This window comes from Musa acuminata, chromosome BXJ3-3 (genome assembly GCF_036884655.1).
Source record: "Musa acuminata AAA Group cultivar baxijiao chromosome BXJ3-3, Cavendish_Baxijiao_AAA, whole genome shotgun sequence".
In the NCBI taxonomy this organism is placed as follows: Eukaryota; Viridiplantae; Streptophyta; class Magnoliopsida; order Zingiberales; family Musaceae; genus Musa; species Musa acuminata.
In genome coordinates, this window is record NC_088351.1 from 491552 (window position 1) to 517539 (window position 25988).

At 36.6% G+C, this 25988-nt stretch overlaps 2 protein-coding genes across 5 annotated transcripts; one reads left to right on the forward strand and one right to left on the reverse strand.

Moving 5' to 3' along the window:
- Positions 1 to 5466, forward strand: LOC103977239 (pto-interacting protein 1). 2 transcript variants are annotated; one of them, XM_009392699.3, is made up of 8 exons: positions 1 to 264; positions 1352 to 1454; positions 1946 to 2196; positions 2270 to 2396; positions 2894 to 3173; positions 4189 to 4321; positions 4427 to 4513; positions 5104 to 5466. In XM_009392699.3, exons 2-8 carry the CDS (start codon positions 1379 to 1381, stop codon positions 5239 to 5241), a joined length of 1092 nt encoding a protein of 363 aa, XP_009390974.2. In that variant the 5' UTR covers positions 1 to 264; positions 1352 to 1378; the 3' UTR covers positions 5242 to 5466. The 2 variants fall into 2 exon arrangements, with proteins under 2 accessions (XP_009390974.2, XP_064998138.1); XM_065142066.1 differs by having other exon boundaries at positions 19 to 264; positions 1347 to 1454.
- Positions 5467 to 7780: 2314 nt separating this feature from the next.
- LOC135633746 (dynamin-2B-like) lies at positions 7781 to 24302 on the reverse strand. Of its 3 annotated transcripts, XM_065143608.1 has the most exons (23): positions 23819 to 24084; positions 23581 to 23631; positions 23388 to 23508; positions 23160 to 23252; positions 21974 to 22035; positions 21754 to 21871; positions 21250 to 21592; positions 18550 to 18697; positions 15727 to 15828; positions 15516 to 15635; positions 14683 to 14766; positions 14451 to 14578; positions 13878 to 13962; positions 13601 to 13733; positions 12777 to 12853; positions 12629 to 12685; positions 10714 to 10855; positions 10463 to 10623; positions 9836 to 9949; positions 9693 to 9760; positions 8697 to 8869; positions 8251 to 8307; positions 7781 to 8220 (listed from the first exon to the last, which is right to left on the reverse strand). In XM_065143608.1, exons 1-23 carry the CDS (start codon positions 23948 to 23950, stop codon positions 7976 to 7978), a joined length of 2814 nt encoding a protein of 937 aa, XP_064999680.1. In that variant the 5' UTR covers positions 23951 to 24084; the 3' UTR covers positions 7781 to 7975. The 3 variants fall into 3 exon arrangements, with proteins under 3 accessions (XP_064999680.1, XP_064999681.1, XP_064999682.1); XM_065143609.1 differs by lacking the exon at positions 8251 to 8307 and having other exon boundaries at positions 23819 to 24302; XM_065143610.1 differs by lacking the exon at positions 7781 to 8220 and having other exon boundaries at positions 8304 to 8394; positions 23819 to 24302.
- Positions 24303 to 25988: the final 1686 nt, after the last annotated feature.

Genomic DNA, 25988 nt, shown 5'->3' on the forward strand with positions numbered 1-25988 from the left:
GGTCAACGGATGGTTAGCGCACGGTAGGTGACGAGAATGCAACACCGGCGTGTAAGAAACGATGGATAACGCGACCCCCAACCGTTCTCACTGCGACTTCGCTCGCTTCGTCTTGCGGGAAGCGTTCTCCTCCGTCCCCCGTCATCCTGCGCGCCGTCCGCTACCTTGCTCGTAGCCGGCGGTTTCCTGCCCATCTGCTGACCTTGCTCTCGTTTCTTCGCTCAGCTGCCCTGCTCGGGAGGCGAAAGCGCGTCGGAAGGACAGGTGAGATTTCTGCGCTGCAGTTCCCTTCGTTTTTCCATGAAAGTAGGGCTTCTGAATCCGATCGTTTCGTTGGACGATCCGTGTTTATGTTGTAGTTTCCGTCCCTTCTCAACTAATTTTGTTCCATCAACTCTTGTGGATTCTTCACCTCTGTGGGCGAAATACAAAACGGGAAGTGATGAAAGGAAGAACAGAACCTCGAGTAATTGAGTTTTGGGGATGGTGGATCTGTGTTATTGTTATTATAAATTTGAAAAGATGGTATCTTTGTGATTCCAAAGCTTGCATTGGTCTCTATGAGCAATCGTTTTGTTTGGAATCACTATCTTCTTCTGTTTCCCTAACAAAATTCTTAAGAGATGGAACCATAACAATGTTTTCTTGGTTTCATATCTGTGGTGTGGAATTAGTATGAGAAGTTGGCGTGTCTACAAGTATTTGGACTGGTAGTGCAGATGAAGATGAACACGCATTTGATTTCCAGCAAGAAGCAATGGACATGGTTTATGCGCTGCTGTTGTATACCATAGGAAAGTTGTAATTCCATTTTGCCTCCATTCTTCTCTAACAATCTACCAATCATGGATCTTAGAGGGAGAGGAGTTCTATATATATCACCAGGTCGAGTTTCCAAGCAAGTGGGCAACACGGAGAATTCTAACTTAAAAAGACAGTGAATGATGCAGAGTATATTTGGAACTTTGTTGCTTTTTATATAGATTATAGTGAAACCTTTTTTGTTCGTTTATGATATGCAAATTTGTCACTGGAGAACAGCAATTAATCACCTATTTTTCATATAAGGTGAGTGTTGATGCTTATTTGGATGATTAAATGAGACTACCTGTTAGCTGAAAAGTAAGTATGATTTTGTGTTCACAGTTGTTTATAGAATAAACAACATTAACTACTCTGTTTTTGAAAGGTTTCATTTCTTTGGAAGCTTTAAACTTCTTTCTCTCTATTTCTACTGATGATACAATATTGCATATTGAAGAATCCTCTTGTTACTTGAATTGCTAATTTTCCTAAGGATGGCTACTTCTATCTACTTCTTTCAAACTGAATACATCTATATTTAGTGCAGGTGCAGCTGCTTTAAGTAATTAAAATCATGTGCTTCATATTCTTTAAGAAATCTGGTGCCCACCAGCCTAATTATGAGCGGCCTTACAATGATAATTTAGCAGGTAATTGTCATGAGATGTATATATCTTTTTAAGCATGTTTTATACTAGGCTTTTGCTTGACCAACCAGTATTGTTGTATCTGGAACTGTTCATATAAAAATGCATCATCATTAATGCTAATCAGCTTGTAGAACTGTCATTCACACAGTTTTTGTCGAGACTCATAAAATTTCACCGCCATTTGCTCTTTATCTGTATGCCAAGGTCACAAAAGCAATGGTGTTTAATTCATTCTAATATATTGTTTTAGTCTTCCTAGTTATATGAATTCCCCTCGATTTACATTCCATGAAACTACATTTTCATGAACTACATAGGTGCTTAAAAACCCTTTTCGATAGTATGATGAATGGCTTGGATATCCATATGTTTAAACAAAGGTTTTTCTGGCTAAAACTATCTACGGTTGCTAATAGTTAACATGTATATCATCGAAGCCCTCATCTCATATTTCCCTAACATTCTGAGATGAAAATTTCATCTTAATGCAGGTCATGGAGGTGCTAACCATGCCACAAACCATCCTCCTAACAGTGCACCACCTGTCATAGTCCAACCAATTGCGGTTCCTTCCATTCCAGTGGATGAGCTAAACGAAATCACAAAAAGTTTCAGCAATGAAGTTTTAGTTGGGGAGGGTTCTTTTGCTCGAGTTTACCATGGCACCCTGAGGAATGGACAAGAATCTGCCATAAAAAAGTTAGACACAAGTAATCAGCCAGATCAAGAGTTCTTGGCACAGGTGTGTTGATCATTTCTATTCATTTGTATGTTCTCAGTTGAGTCTGGGGGTTTTCTTATACAAAGCTCGACAGGTATCCATGGTGTCAAGGTTGCAACATGAGAATGTCGTTCGGCTGCTTGGTTACTGTGTTGATGGAAGTCTGCGAGTTCTTGCTTATGAGTTTGCAGCCAGGGGATCCCTTCATGATATCCTACATGGTATAAGTTGATTGCATCTTGTGACTCTTTATTTAACAACCATAAGTTTCACAGTTTGCAATTTGGATTGGACTGGTCCATACCAACAAGTATTTACTGCATGAACCGGTACATGGACTACCCACATTTCGAGCAGTTTGATCTAGTTCAATAATAATAATAATAATAATAACAAACCTTTAAACACTCAGATAGGGCTTGCGATGTGAGTCCTCTTCTCCATCTCATTACATGCAGCTCTGCCATTTGCTGTCGGATTCCGAAATTGCATTCTTGGATAAGTATTACATTTGTTGGTTTGAATCACTGCTAGGAAAGTCTTGTTATGCACTGTAAGTTTTAAGAGGAACAGAATATTTACACTGTTAATTAATGTCTCCTAGACATGAGCAACACATTCAAAGGTATGTGTGCTACTGGAAGACTGACAGCTACTCTCTTGACATAACATGGCAAGACTATCCTTTAATTGCAATGTGTTATGTATGTCAACACAGGAAAGAAAGGTGTTCAGGGGGCAAAGGCAGGTCCAGTTTTGACATGGGCGCAACGAGTTAAGATTGCTGTGGGGGCTGCAAAGGGACTTGAATACCTGCATGAGAAGGCACAGCCTCGTATCATCCATCGTGACATCAAGTCCAGTACTATATTCCTGTTTGACGATGAGGATGATGTTGCGAAAATAGGTGACTTTGATCTATCAAATCAGGCTCCTGACATGGCGGCACGCCTTCACTCCACCCGAGTTCTTGGAACCTTTGGTTATCATGCTCCAGAGTAAGTTTTCTAGTTGTTCGTTGTTAGATCATCATTTAGTTTTTTTTGCATATAAACTTCGTGTGTAAGTTCTTCTAATTCTTTATTATTAGATCGTCATTTAGTTTTTACATATAAATTTGGTGTGTCTATAAATGAAATTTTCTTTTAGTATAGACTAAATTGCGATGAATGATATTCTTAGGAGCAAGGATTATAATTTTGTATAGACCCATCCATACCAATCGATATGAACTAGTAAGCGGACCATCTATCTCCTTTTCGAGTGGTCTAGTCCAATTTAATTTAAAAAAATAAAATAACTTTTGTGAATTAAATTAGGTCTTGCAATTTTATGAGGCCTTTTCTCCGTTCTCGATAGGTAGCTGTCCACACGCCTATCTCCTTGCCGCTGACCTCTCTTTTGGTATGCTTCGTCCATTTTATTATCCTCCTCTTCTTCATTCTCTTCCTCTATCATCTCCTTTTTTCTTTTTTTTCCTTTCTCTTCTCCTCCTTATTCTTTATCTTTTTTGGTATATTATACTAGTATACCAACATCGAGACACTGGTACTAATTATGTGTACCAATCTGGCTTAGGATCGGTATGGGTCTAGTACGAGATTGCATTCTTTGCTTAGGAGGATATTAGCTTGCTTGTTATAGTTGATGACTATTTCTCATACTACTGAGTTCACAGAAGGTTTCAGTACTACTGGATATGGGTTATATGACTATGTGAAAAAGATCATGTCATTCCAATATATCATTCACCAGGTCAGAGATCAATTTCGATTGGTGGCCGTCAAGGATTTCCATGCTTTCCACCTAAACATGATTCAAAATGCAGATCATACTGATGCTTGCCATCTGAACCATCAAACTGGATATTTAATCATATAGGGGCCGAACTCAACATTGACCATGGTCTGCTCTGACTTAAACCCTAAATAAACCACCTTGTCACCAGTACTCCTCTCATGAATCATAATCCAAAAGGCCTCGAGTTGAAGCTTTTTGTTCCTGGATTTGCAGGTTTGCTATGACAGGGCAGCTTACTTCCAAAAGCGATGTTTACAGCTTTGGGGTCGTTCTTTTGGAGCTTTTGACCGGTCGTAAACCTGTGGATCCCAGTTTACCACGAGGACAGCAGAGTCTTGTGACATGGGTATGAACACTACCACTACTACTACTAATACATTTCGTTTCCCTCACTTTCTTTTCCTTCGCAAACAATGTAATTTTGCTCGGGGAATCATCTGGCTATGTGCAGGCAACACAAAGACTAACTGAAGACAAGGTGGATCAAATTGTAGATGAGAAACTAGGAGGAGAGTACCCTCAAAAGATTGTTGCAAAGGTAATGCTAATGCATTATTGATGCATAAGAATGCATCCACGCAAATAGTTCAGTGCCTTTGCTACTAGTTAACAATAGAACTATTCCCAAGGCAAATAGAACTAACTAATCATGAGGCAAAGAGTCGAGAAACTCAACATCACTATTCCTGAACTAACTAACGTCTTTCGTAGACCATAAAGGTTCTCAAGGAATCGTAGAAACTTAGTGTTTTTATTTGAGAAAAATATATTTATAGTGTTTTATGCTAGAAATATAGATCCTTCAGGATCGATCTATCTTGAACAATTTATTGGAGATGCAAAGTGAACAAGTCACAAGCAAATGTTATTATTTTGTTTCCTCAAAAATATGTTACATTTAGATGATAGAATATCGAGCTAAAAGAAATTGGATTGCTTTCTCTCGATAAAATACAATATTAATCTATCCATAGGTAGAAAGAAAGTATGGACTATTATATACTTTGTCGGAGATTATCTTGATTGTATTTAGTCACTTGAAGCTTCATGCTTAGTGAGGAAAACATCATCCAATCTTTAGTCAGTTGCTTACACATTTCTGGTTGTTGTTTGTATGATTGGAAACAGGTGGCTGCAGTGGCAGCTTTGTGTGTGCAGTACGAGGCTGAGCTCCGCCCAAATATGAGCATCGTCGTCAAAGCTCTCCAACCTCTGTTGGGTGCTCGTAAAGCAGTTCATCCTGGCGAGGCAGCACCACGATTTTGATGGTAACAGGTTTGCAGATTGTGGTGTCGCCTTCTCTGCAGGCAAAACCACGGAAGAATTTGGTGTTTCTTCTTTGTGCATTGCAATTTATATCATGATTTACTTTTTGTGTGTGTTTGTTCGTCCTCTGTATTCAGATATATGCTATTTGTTTTGTGTCTTTCCTACGTATTTGAATACAATATTCAAGTATTATTAGTAAAAGCTCTCGAATTATCGAACTAAGACCCATTCTTATAATCTCCAACTAGCCTATATCTAGATCGCCGCCTTCCGTATCGTTTTGTCATGATCCAGCTCAAGCACAATGAGATTATTGATCTATTATCAATGACTTTATTGCTACTTCCATAATATCTTTTTAGCTTCATCATCTTGGATTGCTACTCTCCCCTGCACACCATAGTATTTCTTTTTTTGCTATGTATCAAGATCTGAAATGAAAACAAAAATTCTTATAGAAAAGACAACCACTATGCTCATTGACTTCTACCTCCTGAGTTGTTGGATCTCTGATTTGTGCTATGATTAGGAAAGCAATGATTGTTTTAGACATTTAAAGAATTCAAGTTATAGTTGCTTTAGATTTTTTTTTTTTTTTGAAGGAAAAGATTCTAAGAACAAGCTATATCATGTGTTAATCTCTCTAACTAACATGAAAATCCATCAAAATATGCTCTTGGGTGGGCAGATGTTCCATCTGACCCATTTTTATGTGATAAGGAAACTGTTACTCAATTTCTACACTTTATGTTTTTTTTTTGTGACAATTGAGCACCTTCCTTCACCTTAGGTTTGCACACATGAAAAGTTGGGTGTGGAGAAGCATATTGCTTGTGATGTCACACATCTGAGATTTAGGTTATGTTTGGAACACACTTACATGTATAACTAAAAATTATATTATTTATATGTATAATTAAAAAATTAAAATTTAAATATATAATTGAAAAATAAAATTTGAGTGAATGTGCAATTGTAAAATGCCTTTAGTATCTGATAAATAATAAATAAAAATTATATTTTAAATGTGCCTAAGTGTTGTTTGATAAAATTATATTTCAAAAGTCCATTGAATATTTTATGTTAAATTTACACATAATATTTTTCATACTGTTTATTCAAAAATGAATACATATTTTTTATTTAAATTAATAATTAATTAAATATAAATAAATAAATGTATGTACATATGTAATCTTTTAAAAAATTTGTATGACCCAAATATATAATATATATAATAAATGATAAATATAATCATATAAATAAATATAAAATAACCTTTGAAAATAAATAAATAAATAAAATGTTAACAAATATAAATCATATTAATTTCTCACCAAATTATTTTGATAATTTTATAATTTTAGATATATCATAAGATATTTTAATATTTTAAAAAAATTACATTAATATCCTACAAATACTGAAACGCCGCTAATACTACCTTAAAATAGGATCAACATTTGAACATTTTAAATACAATATTCAAGCCATATGCGATTTTTAAAATATTATTAAACATCATCTATTCATATTTGAAATATGCATTGAATGTGTTCAAATTCCCTAATGCACCTATACTCAACACAAATCCCTAACAAGCAGATGACATGAGATGCATACAGCAACTGGAAATATGAATCACTAAAGTCATATCTTGGAGAGCTAATTCAGTAGTGTAATTACAACGTGGTCCACCTAAGTTCCATGTGTTCTTCCTCTTCTCATCATGTGAACCTTTGTATGTGGTTTTTTTTCCCAGAGCCTAGAGATGCTGAACTTTTGGCTGCTGGTGAGAAGTCAAGTAGGGAAACACAGTTATTTAGGCAATATGTGGGGAAAAGCTAAGGACCAATTGCACCACACCATGTCTCCTATTTTATTTCCTCTTTCGTCACATCAAAAAATGTGCTTCATGAAAAACCAACTGAATCTTATTGTCAAAAGAAAGGCAAATTGTATGTATCATAGTAATTTCAATTCAGCAAATCACTATCGAAGAGACTTTGAGACAGCATTTTTCTCAACCACAGATTTAGTTACTCAAGCATCAAATACATTCTAGAGAGTAGAAAAGGCTGCTTACTGACATTTGATTCTAGAATTTATAACAGAAACAGTAAAGAAAACATTTTAAGACTAAAACGGAGGAATACGAACCAAATCAGAACAGCAGTTGTAGAATTTACTTGATTGCTTAACACAAGCATACTTTGTGATTCTATAACATGAGTGCTGTCACCCAAGGGTAAATAGTTAATGGGAAGAATAAAAGATTTTTTGTTGCCTTTTAATCACGATAATTTGTTATTTACTTTGTTGACAAAAAAGAACAATCAGGTTAAATGGAACCATCGTAATAAAGAAAAAGCATACTGTGTGAGCACAATAATACCTCAAATATCAGGTGGAAATCAATTTACACAAATGATGTATTGTGCCGAGGTCTCATGCAATCACTAACTCAAGACTGCAATGAATTGCTACAACTAATAACAAGATGAGGAAATAACGGCTTCCAATGACAACATAGATCTCACACATACCTTGTGTTGCCCAGTTACTATATAAGCTTCTGTATATCGCATCCAATCATCTAGCATACAGCGTCAACACTAGGTTTTCCGCTCTCTTGTGGCTTGAACCAGCTTAAAAAAAGGACAAAACACAAAGGTAATTGCATCCATCAAGAATGTATGTAACATGTGACACCGATCAAACCATATGAGGCCTAGTATCTATGTGCCGATGAACTGCCTGGTGGTGGTGGTGCCATCCTATTTGGGGTCCGACGACTACCAGAGTTTGCGCCTGAACTTGCATCACCATTTTGGGTTGGCTTACCATACCGTCGGCTGTTGCTGCTGTTAGATCTAGATGACTCATTGTTTGTGTTGTCAAGTGATCCATTTGCTGCAGCATCAAACGCTGATCTCCAATCATCGCCTGAAGAAATATTGGTCCTTGGGCTGCTTTCTGCAATTCATATAACCACAACAAGTTTACCTTTCCAAACTCTAATCAGTTTTGTGTGCAAAGAGAAAATGGTCCTTGGGCTGCTTTCTGCAATTCATATAACCACAACAAGTTTACCTTTCCAAACTCTAATCAGTTTTGTGTGCAAAGAGAAAATGGTCCTTGGGCTGCTTTCTGCAGTGGATATAACCACAACACATTCACGTTCTATATTCAAACAGTTATGTGCAAAGAGAACCTGGTATTTGGAAATTCCAAGGAACAATCTGACGGATCAGACAATGTTCTCAAGTTATTAAAGTTCTATGCTATGATTTTTAGCATGTCGTGATTCATTAATTATTTATTCTCACTGAAGTTATAGCAAAACACTAATATTGTGCTGTTCTCTTCAGTTATTGCAATTAACAGACATTACAGTTAACTGGGGAGGGAGCTAAGTAACACTATCAACAACAGAAGCCACAAAAAAATACCTGTTCCTGCACTAACATCAGACCAGCTAGCAGCAGCTGCTCGGTTGTCATGGATGCTTAGCTGGCGTGTAAGCTTTGAAAGGAGTGACGACTGCTTTTGGAACCTCTCTCGTCTATGCTTCACGTTTTGGTCTTCCTGGAGCAGTTCTTCAATCCTTGCTGTGCTTTGAGCACTGCACAAAGAACATAATTTGATTACAACAACTATGTAATTGGTAAATTTGCAAGTCACAGGGCTTGAAAGTTAGAAGCATGTCCTTGACATCGCGACCTGTCAATTATTTGAAGTATCGCATAGAAGTATCATCGCTCAAGATTACAGTCCTTTAATTCATTGGTTCAAAATAAGCTTCAACATAAATACAAATTCCAAGATTACAGTCCTTTTGAAATGTGTTCCATTGCAAATAAATGTAGTAACAATATCATCAACATGCAAAAGTGTAATCCACCATATGGTATATTAAATAATTGATGTGCACTATCCCAAGCTATCAAAATGCCATGAAGGATGCAACATTTTTTGTTTTTTTACCAGCTATCAACCTGAATAAGAACTGGCAACTAGTTGCAACCTTAGACTAAGCAAACATGAAGTTGCATAGCCTACATGGGTTTGGATGGTAAGGAAAAAACCTCGCTTGCCTGTCACACATTATGCCCCACAAAATTTTCTTTTGGACATTCAAACTAGTGAAACACAGTATGCAGATTAAGGCTTTCTCAAATGTGGCAAGTGCCTGTATACTCAAATGTTTGATGCTACAGTCCAGTTAAATGGGAAAAAGATATAGGTCTACTATAAGATGTGATCTAAGAAAGTATTATGGTACATACATATATGATTCTCCAACAATGTTGAGGAGTTGTATGCAGAAAACCTAATTGGCCATTTCATAAATTCCACAAAGCACATAGGTGACTTGTTCTTTTACTCTCATTTACGCACAAAACTTCTCCAAGCATATGTCAAAAAGAGTGTGGCAAGCAACATACCTTACGGAGCTATATAGCTGATTTAACATGTCTTCCTTAGCTTTCTCAACTTGACAAAGCACAACGGCCTGCTCAATCAAAAAAGAAGTAAAAGATCCTATGATCTACTAACTAGGTGACGAAAGCCAAAAAACAATATTTACCTTTGGAACATTTGCAGCAAGACTGTTCAAAACAGCCTCCACATAACCACGAACTTCTTGGGACATCCATCGAAGTTCTTCTTCAGGATCAGCAGGCCTTCTAGCCAACTGGTCCTAAAAATATCAGCAGTGTTAGTTTGAGTTCTAAACTTGGCATGGAACTAAAGTACTGCAAAATAATGTTAGGATATCCTTGATGTTTAAGCCACAATATAGAAAGGTCAAGCATGCAAAAAACCACTTACACACACATAAGCACATGTTCAAGCGTGCAAGTAAGCAAATATGAATGTGAATGTTGAAAGAAATAAGCTTCATTAAGCCTCATGGCCAGTATGTAACAAATCTACAAGTCTAAAAGCTGATACAAACAGCAAATATAAGGTGTTCTGGAGCCTGCACCAAATGAGAACCATATCAAATCCAGAACTGAAAGAAATCCTTGAAAATAGAATGGCTAATACCATCAATATAAAGAGCAAAAATCAATTTGATCACAGTAATCCAGTAAGCTCAGGAATTTCCAAGTGGAAGTAGAATCACAATTTGCACAATTCTATATAAAAACAAACATGTTAATCACCTCCCTAAAAGAGAAAGATGATATTGCACCATGTCAGAACTTACTAGTGAACCATCTGAATGGCTTTGTCTAATTGCAGGATTAGCTTCAGAATCAGCCCCCTTCAAAGAAGTTGCCTTGGAAAATCCAGTGATATTCTGTATCTTATTTATCCAGCCAACTTTGTCAGGCATGTTTTCAGCCTTTAACACTACAGCACTGTGAGCTGCAAGCTCAATAAAATAATGAATTAAGTTTAACATTAAACAAATATTAGATTGCACCCAAAAACCATCCTGTTCAGTAACATAGTCACCTTTTAAAACAGTTTTGTATGCGACCTTGCTAGTTATCTTAAAGACAAGACTTGGGCTTTTTTCTGGCCCATTTGCTTTTCTAGAATCCTTTGAACCTTTAGGAGGTTCCTCATCATCTGAAACCTCTTCAATGTTACATTCCTGCACGGTATGTACTTATTAGCAAAGTACAAACAATAATCACAACAAACTGTAAGACCTGAAGCAAAAAATAAGTATGTGGCCATTAATAAATGTTTAGAAAGAGTAGCTGCAGAAAATAGAAAGCTTAAACATTTAAACATAATACGATCGCCTACATGACACATTCATAATTATCAGCAATATGTAACAAACTACACATCCCCTCTTGGGAAAAAATTAAATATCTTCTATGTGAAATAAGATTAACTAATGAAAGAGACACATTTTTTTTCTGAAAACTAACTTTAATTAACTAGCCAATAGGGTTACAAAAGTTGTCAGTGGCCTGAGAGCCAATAATGGACAGTAGCACATAAGGAAAACTAGATTTCCACATGCAAGTCGAATTTGACAATCTGGTATAATTGGCAACCCAATTTGCCATCATGGTTCTACATTTCAGGTATTGGACCCCTGTCAGTGTGCTGAAACCTTACAGAGAAGAAGATGAGGAGAGGAGGAAATGAAGAATATATGGAAGAAAACGAGTCGGAGAAGAAGATATGGCGGAGGGGTGCAGGAAAAGGAAAAGGAGAGGAGTACCGGGTGGATCGATAGGTGGCTGGCAGCAGCAAGAGGAAGGTGAGCGATGAAAAATCACATGTGAGATAGAGAAAATTCAAGATAGAGAGAAGCAGCTGGGTAACCTGATAAAAAAAGGTATAGAAAGAACCGGCATACCTGCCCAGTTCAGAGGGCTTAAAGGGCAGTGTGATAGGCCTTGTTCTGTATCTGGAACACTCAAAAGGGCTATCCGCATTCTAGATCAAGCCTAGATGCCTGAAATGTACCAATCCAGGCAAATCGTTAAACCTTGGTCAAAACTATGTCCACCTTAGGAAAAATATAAATTTCATATGTTTTCCCACAGGAGTGATACCTCAAAGATGGCTGCTTTGTTCAATAAAACATTTCAATTAATTAAACATTGATGTTTATAGACCTTCAATGATTTTCAGGTTTTTTTTTTTATAAATTCCTTTCTACATAAGCTTTGATTATTGAAATTCATAAAGTGAATTGTTCACTTAGTCTGCAGTTCACATTGTTCGTGGGGCATTTGACTACAGCCAACATACCTGGTTAGGACCATCAAATTCTTCCCTTAAGTTGTTATCTCTAATTATACTTAGCTTCATCATCAAATTTCTTCTTTTAAGTTATTATCTTTAACTATTCTTAGCTTCATTGCAAATCTTTCATTCTCTTTTTATAATAGTATGGATTACTTAGGAGGATATTTAAGTTATTATTTTGGTAAGTTAGTAGACACAAAGATTTTTAAATCCAATTAAAGATGTAATTATATAAAGTTATAAACATTAAGTTCTAATATTTCAGTACAGGTTTTTTTCAAGTTTTTTATGACAGTGATCTCCCATGTGTTATATAAAGAAAAGCTAAGGTTGAAGTTTGGGTGACTGAAGTTACAAGCAAGCAAGAACTTGGAAGAACTGCATATGTTGAGTTAATTACACCTGCAAGGAAACTAAACATATGATTTGAGAATATTTTTATTTGTAGTTTCAGGCTACTAAATGGGAGTGTCAAACAATTGACAAGCTTCTTTTTGTAATTGAAGCTACAAAATAATAGCCCACCAAAAAATGCTTCCACAATGGCAGGATTTGAAAGAGATAATTGTACACAGCCTTGCCCTCAAGCAGACACAATCTCTATGTTTTAATAATGAATTGTAACAAAACCAAGTACAAAGAAAAATATCAGTACCTCCAAAGCGATGACACCACGAAAGTGCTTCTCCTCCTTATTTTTAGTGTACCCGAGCTGAAATAACAAACGATGATGCAATTTCATAGAAAAGTTGCACTTAAATGAAACAAATAGCTAAATATATAACAAAATTCAGTAATATAACCTTTCCACTTTTCTCATTGAGGACAAACCAGCGCTTGCTCCAGCTGTTTGATTTTGCACTTTTCTTCAATAAGAATCCTATATGACAGATGAAAATCAACCACTTATGGTTCAGTATAATAATCAGTGTGAAGACAACTCACACACCTACACGCGCACACACAATATCTTTGATTAATACATGAATGGAAACCAGGTGGTCAATATAAAGAAATGCTTACAGAAGCAAATCATATTTTGTTAATTACATGAAAGATATTCCATTAAGAAACCAAATGGGGCATAAATCAACCCATCCCCCCATAATTTGAGAATGCAGCAAGGATATGAAGCCATTGAGAACCATGGCTTGTAGGTAGCCTATGGTAGGTTATATATCAGTCAACTAAAGTTTCATTGATACAACATATATTGAAGCATAACTAAACAAAAAAAAAATAAAGGTAACATAAACCAATGACAAACTTCAATAACATTGGATTAGCTCAGAATTATGAGAAATATGAAATAGTATAATATTTAGATCAAAAAGTACAATCATAAAAAAAGACACAAGTATTTGCAAGTTTTTCACTGCACATAAAAAACCATGGTCTCCATTCTTCCTTTTCAAAATTCTTTAGCAATTTTTTCTACAATTCAGGGCCAGAAAAACTAGCTGCACTACACATGAATTTCAACCGTCTCTCAGAAAGCAATATCATGAAAACTCGAGAAATTATACAGCCCATAAAATGAAAATGGAAAGCTAGTGATTGTGCAATCTGTAAATTAACAAAAGAACTGCCCAGACTAAGCAACACATGCAGGAGATTGTGAACCAACCTGCTGTTATTTCTCCAGAAGGTCCAGTCACCTGCAAGGTTGAGCCCTCTTTTACTTCTTTCTCTGGTTGTTTTGATTTTTCCTTCGTCAACTTCAAGCTACCACCTTGGGAACCTGGTTGAGGGCTTGATGCCTAGCGGATAGCACAAGAAGTAGCCAAATAAAATAGAAGGTCATGACAGGCCAATACTATTAAAATAACTAAGTATTTAGGTTGCAATAGTTTATGAAAGCCTCTACTGGAAGAACACAAAGGAAAAAATATTTAGAAACTAACTCTATTCAAAATGGCTTGCTCTGAATTATTAGATTTCTTTGATGATCGATTCTTCAGCTCATCCTCCCTACGCTGCCTTTCCATTCTGTTAAAAATATTTAGTATTAGAACACTGCACAACCACATATTTAAAGCATAATAAAGCATCACTTCTACCAAAAAGACTAGCTGAGCTTTCTCCATTAAAAAGGCTATTTTTTTACATATCATATATATGGCCAACATCATCTACATAATGGCATATGATAATCTAGTTTGGAAAAGTAAGACCAGGAACATTTCTGCTAAATTGGTGGACATTGATAACCTAATATGCAAATTGAATAAAAAGCACACATCATTAAGCAGTTGACTTGGGGTGTTAAACAGCATTTTGACATTCCCTGTTAATTTGCATTTTTGTTATGTTAATGGTCTTCTAACAAACAACAAAGCAGAAAAGGAAAGGCTGTAAAAAAATTAGGGAGCAGAATAATGAACTTAACATGCAAAAGTGTTCAGGACATGAAGATGCCTAGATTCTTTATTTTTCACCAAATATCAGCAATGAAGAGATTTTTAAAACAGGCAGACCTCCGCTGGACCAAGCGAATGAAATGTTGAGGAGGAACATAAGCACGCTCCATGTCAACTAATGCAACGACCATCTTTTTGGCTTCATTCCTAAAGCTTTCTAATGCAGTAGACGCAATTGCAACCACCTTTTTCAAAGAAAGAAACTCAAGCAATAGGAGGTAGTAAAAATGATTTCCATGAAGCAACACATTTTTTCCATCAAATATACAAATTCTGATAGTAATTCTACCTCTCTCTTGAATGGAGGATATCGGCCTAATCCAGGGGTAGCATTTGCAACAGCAGAAACTATATTTATTAGAACTCCATGCACCTGTTTGATAACCCTTTCAAATATAAGTAATACAGAAAATTGCTACAGTTGTCATCATGACATTATAGGATATCTATCGCTACAATCACATCTAGTGAATGTCAAACAATCACTGTCAATGAAAGGACCACTCTACTGCATAAAGGTTTCAAATACTGGTAGATTGGTACACAGCAATGTTTATCAGCCAAATCCAAGACTGATACTGCACAATATAGGTCAGGTTTTTTTAATTTGGAGATACCAGGCACAATAGAAGGTGGTATACCACCTTGTATACCATTGTTATACTCGCTAACTTATTACCATAATTAGAAGCAAATCAGTTACAACACGAGTATTATCTTCATATTTAAAATTTAAAGGTACCCCTTGAAACATATGATAACAATGTATCACAAGATGGCCATCCTTTAAAGAGATACATCAGCTTAGGTAAATTCACAAATGAACTTTAAAGAGTATCAAAAAGATAAATAATAAAGGATAGCTCTTCAAGCTTCTAATCCTAGTAGCAGCTGGAGTAGGTCAATACTACACATTGTGATCACAAATTAATCCAAAGGTGAAAGTAGACAAGAAAAGAACAAGTAAAAAACCAAAGAGTATGCATGAGTTCTCTCATAAAAATCCAAATAAAGTTGCATAAATTTCAATACAATGAAGAACCGAGAAATGCTGATGCATGACTGTAAAATCTAATGTTAACACCAACTGCGGAGACTACCCAAATATTATGGCTCATTTACCTCATCCACACAAAGGCGTGATGGTTCTTTTGCAAGATCTAGTACTCCTTTTATTAAAGATCTCAAACCTTTCTCAGGTGATATCAAATATGGCTGATACCCATCAGCCTCCAACACAATCTAAAAGGCACAATCAGATGATTAAGAGCAATTAAACAACACATACAGAAGAAATAAAATCTTATAAAATATTACACAAAGGTAAGTTTACCCTTTTGACATTAGTGATGTCAAAATATCTATCCAAAGGAAGCTGTTTTATTCTGTTAGGAAAATTTCCTTCGAAACTTGCAACAATTTTCCAGCCTGCACCCTGTAATGCAAGATTCGCTAAGTAAAAAACAAAAGATAAATCTTATAAAGTAATAAATGCATCCTTCTGTTTAGCTGTGAATACAACAACAATAATAATAACAATAAAGCCATAAGGTCCCAACTATTTAGATCAGCTACATAGATCTTTTACCGCTATTGAAATATATAAAAGGTCATATCCTTAGTCAAGTAACTAAGTTAAGAGTATTTGAATCCTTATAGTCTAGTAAGGACTTTTTAGATCTCCCTCTACCTCTCCTTGTATCACTAATAGTAATAACTTTACTTCTTCTAACTACAACACATATAGGTCTCCTTAATACATATTTATATCACCTTAAATGATTTTCTCTCATTTGATCTTCTCTCTAAGTTGTACCTAGTTGTTCACGAATGAAAATATCTTTTTCTATCTTTCCTATTAACTTCACAAATCCACCTCAACATTCTTATCTTAGCAACACTAACCTTATGTATTTGATGTTTCTTAACTATCAAACACTTAAATCCATAAAGAATCGTTAGTCTAACAATTGTCTTATAAAATTTTTCTTCTAATCTCAAATTCCAGATTCCACAAAACTCATGATCACTCATCATTTCAACATCTAGATTTTACTCTATAAACAATATTTTTTAATCTCTCCATCTTAGTGAATAATGAATCCAAAATAACTAAAACTTATACTTTAACAAAACTATTTGTCTATCCAACTTAAATATATACTCATGTCCATTTCTAATATTACTGAAATTACATCTCATATATTTAGCCTTAGTCCAACTTAATCTAAAACCTTTACTATCTAGCGATTGTCTTCATAGCTCAAGTTCTGAATTAATTCTATTTAAACTCACATCATCAATACCAAGGAGGACGATTCGGTAAATGACTAGTAAATTCATCTAACCCAATGGGAAAAGTTAAAAAGACCTAATGTAGATACTTATATTTGATGTAGTTCTATAATAATAGGAAACTAACTAGATGCACTCCTAAGAGTTCTAATACTGATGACTACACCATTACACATAGCCTTTATATCACAAATATAGTTAGTAGCAAGGTTTGTAATTTCGTACCACACCGAGTATCGAGTTCAACTCGGTATGGTACGGTACGAGTATATTGAGCGGTACACACTGGCATATCACTCGGTATATAAAAAATAGAAAAGGGCGACGTTGCGTCGTTTCTTCTCCCCTCATGGGGAGAGGAAAACCTCCAAGCCTTGGCGATGTCGCCGAGGTTTCTTCTCCCCACGCCAAGGCTCATACCAAAAATGATTAAATCCATGTTCATGAGAGCTAGCATAGCTTAATACAAACTGTCAATGGCTTCACACAACCCTTCACAGATTTCCATCTGGACTTAGATCCAACATTAGCCATGTTTCTGTGCAGCTATTGAATAGTGTCAAAAAAAATGCCTACCAGATTAAAAGGAAAAAAAACTAAGGTTTTAAAAAAGACCATAGCATAAGATTAAGCCATCAAAACTATAAGCAAGAAATAAGATACTAAAAAATGAAAATGATACTAGTACTTGATTGGTCTACTGTAATAACTTTTACTTGCAAATTAAAATTAAATGTGAGCATGGCATGGCTTTTAACTTTTATTAAGGTTCATCGTACCGTACTATACCACTCAGTATGAGCAGTATGCACCGGTCCGATAGAGCACAGATATGCGGACCATCTCATTTTTGGCAGTCTGCATTAAAATAATTAAAAAAAATCAAAAAAGTGGTGGGCCCCAGTCCATTTCAGCGTTAAAAAAACATATTAGGGCTCTTCTCACATACGAAGCCACAGCGCTGCCTCTTCACCGTTTCACCACTACGATGCTGCAGCGGCATTGCCGTTTCGCCGCTGCTATGCTGCAGAAGCGCTGCCTCTTCATCGATTCTTCACCACTTCGTCGTTGTGATGCTGCAGCGGCACCGCCTCTTGGCCGCTGTGATGCTGCTGCTTCCCTTCGACGCTGCCGCTGCTGCCACTGCTTCCCAGGTATCGCTGAACTTCTTCTCCTCCTCATTTTTTTCCTTCTTCCTTCTTCCTTTCTCCTTCTTCCTCCTCTGTTCCTCCACTGGACCTTCCTCTTCAACCTCTTTTTCTTCCTCGTCAAAACACCGGTATACACCGGTACAGAGTGGCATGTGCAGTGCTGCCAATCAGCTAGCACACTGGCTCAGATTGATAAGTCAAACCTTAACTTTTATAGTCGGTCATTGCCATGATGTTACAAATTAAAATACATTAGAGGCTAATATATTCTCCCTTTATTTTTAAATTATCTATGCTAAATGTTACGAGGAGAGCAATCCTTGCAGTTCAGCAACAAACAATGATAACATACGTATACTGTCATCAATTTTTGAAACAAAGATTTCAAGAAAAAATGGATTGTTTCATATGCATATCCTTTCTCCTGCAAGAAGAAGCATGAAGCCTTCTATTTGATTTGCCAAGATAGTGACTATGCATGCTAGATTCAAATGGCATTAGATGGCATTCAGCAATTTCATTCAAAAGGAATTATGTCTTATATGAAGGTTGGATAGCACATATTCTACTTAATGACAATTTAAATGTGAGGAAATAACTGCTTGATATGGATATGAAATTATGAATTGTAGGGCAGGAGGATTGCAGCTGTATCCTGTATGGGAAGTATAACAGAAATATTATTATAAACAAAAATCACAGCCACTGACCTCACCAGTAGCAATGTGCTGCAGAAATTTATCCTCAAATTCTCGACAAAGCTCCAAGGCAATAGCCCTCGTACCTTCTGCAGTCTGCACCATTTGTTCACCAAGCCTAAACAACTCATCCTGCACCATCTGGGACTTCCCTTGTAATCTGCAAAATGCATGCATCTTTAGGAAATATATTGAACTTAACATTTATAGGAAATATATTCAACTTATGCATCTGTTGAAAAGAATAATAAATTTCTAAAGACAGCACATCAACCAACCAACAGAATAACTCGTGAATTAGGATGTGTTTGGGAACACATTTGAAATGTGCATTCAAGAGCCAAATGCCCATTTCAAATGTGAATCGATGTTTGGTAATTTTTTTTTCAAATCACATCTAGCCTGGATGCTGCATTGGAAATGCTGAAATGCTGATGCTACATCAAGGTAGCATCAGCATTTCAACATTTGTGAGATGCTAATGTAATATTTCAAATTCCCAAAGTACCCTATGACATTATCTAAAATTACAAGATTGCCAAACAGATTTAGCAAGAAACCAACATGATTTATATTTTATATAAGGTGAAATTTTATTTATTTATTTTTAAACATTATTTTATATTTATTTACATGATTATATTTTTTTATTATATATTTGGGCCATACAAAATTTTGTATAAGATTACATACATTCATTTATTTATTTTATTTATTTACTTATTTGTTTAAATAAAAAAATATGTATTCATTTTAAATAAATATTAAAAACATTACAATGGTAAATTTGTCACAAATATTCAGTGGACTTTTAAAATATAATTTTACCAAACAACACTTACATCAATGCACACTTAAAATGCAATTTTCATCTATTATTTACCGAGCGCTCAAGGCATTTCACAACTACACATTCAGTTAAACCATTTCTCCAACTATACATTAAAAATGCAAATGTGTTCCCAAATGTCATCTTAGCAGCTAATCACATGCAATTATGAAAATCACAAATAGAAAAGACAATATCCCAAAGAACTATTGAAAATACAATAGATTTATTGTAGAGAAAGATAACAAGAACACGCATCACACCACAAATATATCAAGCATAAAGCACCCATTGGATATCCATAATTACAAAAATATTTTTTTCGTTAAAGCCAATGTTAATTGTATTTAGAATAAAATTTAACATCTGGAAAAACGCTGCAACTCCTTTGCAGTGGTACTCAGATCTAATACAAGTCAATAGGTTACTCAAAAAATAAATATAAAACAAAACTATATCAGCAATCATGCTAAGTAAATCATAAAAACAATATTCGATACTCATGAAACACAATCATCGGTCTGCCTCAGGTCACTTAGGTTAGGGCTAGTCCAATCGAATCAAATCTCTCAATTTTGATTTCATTCAATAATTTAAATACTTAACTAATTAATACATGTGATAGACAATCTCATATAAAATTTTAAAAATTTTAAATTAATTAAATGAACATATGAAATTCATCAATTAATCAATATGTTGAGTTCAATATTCAACATGATACAAAATTATTGATTAAATTTGATTGGAAATGCAAAAGCATGAATTTTATCAAATTTATTAATCAAATAAATCAACGTGTCAAACTAATTAAATCAGCTTAAAGAATAATGAAAAAGTTCATAAAATTTATTATATTTATTAATTAAACATGATTTCATACTTAAACTAAATTAATGACAACATAATTTTTGCACCATGCTACGATGATTTTAATATCCAAAAATCTCTAATCATAATTCAAAATTTCTAAACCAATGAAGTTAACATCATCAAAAAACCAAGATTTTTCAAAATATATATAGAAAATAAATTGAGAAAGATGGAGGACCGACCTTCAGGATGGAAGTTCCTCTTCCTAAAGCCTTGTTGCTGAGTTCCTCTTGACCCAATAATGAACTAACGAGACTAACCTCCCTTATATATGAGAGGAGGTAGGGTTCCTCTCAAGGAAATAAAATTTTGAATTTTCAAATTAATTAATTAAATTCCTAACTTGCCCACTAATAAGGAAATGGATTTTAATTATTTCCTTAATCATATTACACAAACAAGGTAACTTTAATTTATGGAAAGAGGAAAATTCTCTTATGATCACAATATGGCATTAAGGAGAGGATTTAAAAGATTCCAAGTAAATCCACTAGATTGATGTAGCATTTTGCAATACCACCTAAAAAAAAGTCAGTGCCTCATAATTATGACATGTAATAGAGAATATGATCTACAAATAGAACCAAGCTTTTTTTTTTTTGATAAGTAGAACCAAGCTATTTGTCTGTATTAGTTCACATTCTGGAAAAGAATACCAATTATCAAGGACCCTAGTACGCTTCAAAACTGAAATGTGCTTAATGGAATGTTGATAGACATTTCATGGATTAATTTCAACAAAGAAGTTGGTAGAGTCCAAAGCATCAATAAAACAACATCATTGGCTATGGCTAGTCTGCTGCTGTTTTCAACAAGCATATCCTGTGTGGGTAATGGATGAAATTAAGAGTTTATCAGAAGGAAATGACATGTGAACCATTACATCTCGACTTCTATGGTACACTAGAGAAGTTCTCCAACCAAAAAAGACAAATGGAAGTATAAAATAGAGGTTCTAAATTGTGCTTTGTAGTCAAAAGCTTGTAACAGTATACCAAAGAAAGATTTACCCAGAAAGAATATTTGGCAGCCTCAGCTTCATTCTTTTACGTATTTGCTTGGCAAGGGTATCAACTAATGCTGTTCTGCCAAGCTTAGTTTGCGGAGCTCCACTAAGTATAGTTTTAAGACTTTCAGTCTCCGCTCTCCAAGCAGTTTCAAGAGAACTTTCTGAGCCAACTGATCCAGCTTGTGCTGAAGCAATAGAAACAGATTGCCCAATCAGAGCAATCCATGGAATATCAGCAGCATTCCTTGGCCCCTGATTCAAAAGAAGAGCTTGAACTGCTGCAAGACTTTTTGGGTCTCCAGCAGCTTGATCTATTTTGCTAATAACACCAATCGTTCGTGTCCCTAAAAGAAACAGAGGCAATGAGATGAAGGTCAGAATCTACAATAGGAAAGAGGATAGCGCAGAAAAAATCTTAGGGTCAAAATTTGCATACAACTTGATGCTCAAAGATAGATACTATAAAAAAAAAATGAAATAAAGCTATCAGGCAAACAGAACAAACCTTCTGCGTCAAATTCCTTAGCCAGTCTAAGAGCACGAGAAGAAGAAATATCTGGTGCCTGAGAAGCTGGCACTATAACTAGCAATATTGCATCATTGTGTGCCCCATAATCACTGACCTGAAATGATACACATTACCATCACAGATCCCATAGAAAAAGAGTTAGTATTTCCACTGCATTTTCCTTTACTGCAATTACACAATTAAAAATAGTGATTACCACAGAATCATCCATGGCCCGCTGGTCTAAGCCCGGTAGATCAATCAATTTCAAGGAAGGAGCTGACAGAAACAACAGCATGTCAGTTGTGGGTACAACCTATGCTTACTGCAGAACAACCAATGGGCACATGCACATAGATTCTTAATGGCAATACAAAGAATCATTAAAAGAAAGAGGTGATGCAGTAAGGACTGCAAGTTGGTCACCTTATTCATACCAAAAAAAATTGCATTTAAGAGAAACTTTTTAGGCCAAGACCAACAAGGTAGAGCCAGAGGAAGGCCAAGGTGTAAAAGTGAAATTCTGAAAATCCAACCAACAAATCAAAACAAAAAAAACTAAAATATGTTCATACTTCTTTCTTTAACTTTAGGAAAAAGAAAAGGTTAACCACAAAATGTAATGATAGCTTGGTATTTAAGAAATGCCCTATATCTGATTACCATATATATTTCAGAAAATCCTGAAAGAGCCTCTTTGTTCATTTGTTCAACATAAGGCTTGTTTTGTTATTTTGTTTTTTCTTCTTTCAGTTATAGCCTCCCTTACATACTTTTGCCCAGTATCATAGTCTTCCCCAAAAACTATGAAAAATGTGTAATACTAAGCAAAAAAGCTTTCTAAGGGGGTGCTCAGCTGTGTAAAAACCAAATTAACGCCATTAGTTGTGAAGAAAACCCAAAAAGGGTTCTTAGAAACAAAATTGGAGGGCTTTTCAGAAAAATTGTACACATTTTGGCATGAGAACTCAGTTGTACCACAGACAAAGTTGCAAAAAGAGGCCAAGAAATATTTTTGGGAATATAAAACATCCCTCTACACTCAATCTCGATCCCAGATGCATTTCCACTCAAATTTTATCTACAGTTGACAAAGTATTGGGCCAAGCAAATTTTCCATCAAACATGTTAGACATTCACTGCTTCCTAGTCTCAAAAGTTGATATACATGTGTAATTAGTATGCAACAACATCCAACTAAGTATATGAAAATAATCCATTTAAATTGAAAGGAAAACACAAAAACAAGGTTCTTTGGCCACAGAAGAGTAGGCATTCATAAATATTATTAAGAGAGAGTGCAAAACAACAATGCACCAAAAACCCTGATAAATGAACTAAACCTTTTTTTCTGTGGAGTCAGTGCGACAAAAATAACAGCAAAGGAGAAAATTTCAGACAACCTGTACTAGTCCGAAGCTTCAAATAGATCTCATCCGCATGGCTCTTTCCTGAACCCTTGCTTAGCCTGTCCTGAAGAGAGTGCCTAAGAGCACCTTAGGATGAAGACAAAAAAGCGCCAAAGACGGTGTCAACACTACAAAATGTATGTGTCGTGTAACATAGTTTATCCATAAACGAAGAAAGTCCTTAGCGCAATGAGTCTGCAATGGAGATTCAAGAGTTCTTACTTGCAGAAACCTGCTGCGATTTGTTGTCTATTTCCAAAATGATCAATTTACTGCTCAGCGAGCCATCTCTTTGTAGATCGACACTGATGGGGGCCCGAGTCGCACCATTCTCTCCGGTCGGCTGCAGAAAGCAATTGAGAACCATCAAATCAACAACAAACAACCTAGTAATGTAATTTGAAAGCCACCATACCAGAACAGGGTGTCCGATCAAACTGTTCAGCACCGCTGATTTGCCGGCACCCTGAAACCACATTTACCAGAAAAATAGAAGCACAGAAAAGGATACATGAGATGAACATGAACTATAGATCCAGAAAGGTCGTCAACTCAAGAGAACTACCATCAGTACTCGCGGAGATCAAAGCAAGCACATGTAAGAGAGACGGCCCCCAGAAAGAGGAACGATTAGGGTCAGGGAAGGGACTCACGACATTGCCAAGGGCAACAACGTTGAGAAAGGTGGAGGTCCTCCGCTTGGCCGATCCCTCGTCGACGTCCTCGTCGGCCAGGAGCGCGGCGGCCTGCACCATGGACTCCGATAGTTGGCTCAGTTCCTCCATCGCCGTCGGGACAGAAGAGATTCGGATCTCGGCGGCGACGGATCAAGGGCCAACCCAAGACCCGGTAGCTAGCAGGATCCGCGGTGGGATACAGAAGAAATCCGGATCTGGAGTTCCGACTCGAAACCCCAGCGGAGAACAGAATCGGGGAAGATCGAGATCTAAAACCTCGAGGCGTCGCGGATCAGTGATCGGGTCGTCCGAGAGGGCGAAGGAGAGAAGCGAGGGGGAGAAGGATGGGCGTCGGCTTCACCGTCGAACGGCAGCTTCGTCTTCGACGGCAGAGGGAGAACAAGGGGGAGCGGAAGAGAGAAGGGGGGCGGGTTAACTAAGAGGGCAGCGCACAAGTCCGAACTCGGCGTGGTAACAGCTAGTGTGGTGGCGCCCGTTGTCGTCGTTCGAGGTGCGTCCGAGGCGTCACGTGAGTTGCGTTCTCCTACATGGGATGCTTGGCAACACACACACATACGTACGTACGTCCGTACGTACGTACAACCTACGTATATATATGACAAAATTTAAAATGACATCATTATATTTCTTTAAAATTTTAGTATATTAGTTAAATTAAATTAGTTCAGTCGAATAAATTTTAGTTAACTCTTAATCATTATTAATAATAGCTTATTTGATCTAATATTTAAAAAATATAGATCATATAAGTTTTTTCATCATGTCACGGATAAACTTCTAAACAGGATGTTTGATGTAATGCTTATGTATGTCCGTGTCTTTTGGTATGTTCATGCTTTGTACAGCATGTAGAGAGACGGTCAAAGGCTTAAGAGTCTCATTTTAGTTAGGTTGGTGGTCGTTTTAGGCTTGTAAATAAAGGTTGTGTCATGTAGACACTTGAGAGAGATTTTCGATCGATAGTGGACCATTTTACTGTTTGTTGTGCAACTGTTCAAAGATTGTAAAGTCTGTTTGTAATTTGCATTGTCTATGAAGTGTTTCCTGAAATGTTTGCTTATGGATCCCGAGTGAGGCATTCTCTCTAACCCGTTTTCTCTTTTGTGGGTCCTAAGGGACCATGGGAGGCTTCGGGGAGGTTGACCTTTGCGGACGAGCACGCAAGGGTGTCGCACGACTTAGGCAAAACCAGCTAAGTCTGTGACATATGGTATTAGAGCGGGACAAGCTCTCATAGAAACACTTAGCATGCAAACGTGGGGGACCTAGCGAGGTTGCGTTGAGGGCAGTCAGCACACGCGTGACAGTTTAAGGGAAAACGGGCATGGAGATGTAGGGAAAAGAGTCGCTCGGAGGAGCGGGCATCTAAGATTGACATTCAGATGAATGGCCAACACTTCGCGCAAGAGGCATCATGAGAACAGGCAAGCTTGGAAGAATGTGGAGCGTACAAACGATGGGATGGTTGAGTTTGAGCTACGGCTCAACGTTGACAACTATACTTGATGGTGCTCAAGGCAAGCGAGGCACTTGGTAAAGGATGAGACCATACAAGGTGGAATGACTTGCTCAGCGACCATAAGAGTTGTGCAAAGCTCACAGAGGTGAGGGGAATTCCTAACTCAAAGAATTTGATACTCATGCATGGGCTTGTATGCGGACGATGGAATGTTCGCGACCATCCTAAGGTGACCGAAACTCAGTGCCATGGAGCATTAAAATCTTTCTCTTCGACATGTGAATGATACATCCGTAGGAGGCTGAAGTATGCAACGAGTTTAGCATGTTGCTAGGCCTTGAGTGGTGCAACGAGGGCTGTATTGACGTTGAGTTGCAATCTAGCAAGTGCGTTTGCATGAGGCAAAACAATGCACAATTTGTTCAGCAGATCGGAGTAGTCAAAGGGGATGGTGGTCTCTGAAACGAAGAGAGATGTTGCTCCAACGGGACAGTTATCTAGGAGGGATAAGTCCCGGCTCTCCAGAGGGAGAATCATGTGGGACGGACCTCACATGTTGATGAGGAGTACCTCAACAAACAACAACTCCACGAAGCTTAATGGACTGAGCAAGTGGTAAGGAGTCGTCGCATGATCTCGCTCAAGAGGATGCATTGCGAGATCAAG

What these genes read in the sequence shown, in the direction of transcription:
- LOC135633746 (XM_065143608.1), bottom strand. Translation starts at nt 23,950, where the DNA reads ATGGAGGAACTGAGCCAACTATCGGAGTCCATGGTGCAGGCCGCCGCG. An exon ending in TTGTTGCCCTTGGCAATGTC is followed by an intron (nt 23,632 to 23,818) that starts GTGAGTCCCTTC and finishes ATGTGGTTTCAG; the next exon opens with GGTGCCGGCAAATCAGCGGT. An exon ending in ATTCGCTTGGTCCAGCGGAG is followed by an intron (nt 13,963 to 14,450) that starts GTCTGCCTGTTT and finishes TATTTTTAACAG; the next exon opens with AATGGAAAGGCAGCGTAGGG.
- LOC103977239 (XM_009392699.3), top strand. Translation starts at nt 1,379, where the DNA reads ATGTGCTTCATATTCTTTAAGAAATCTGGTGCCCACCAGCCTAATTAT. An exon ending in ATCAAGAGTTCTTGGCACAG is followed by an intron (nt 2,197 to 2,269) that starts GTGTGTTGATCA and finishes AAAGCTCGACAG; the next exon opens with GTATCCATGGTGTCAAGGTT. An exon ending in CCTTCATGATATCCTACATG is followed by an intron (nt 2,397 to 2,893) that starts GTATAAGTTGAT and finishes ATGTCAACACAG; the next exon opens with GAAAGAAAGGTGTTCAGGGG.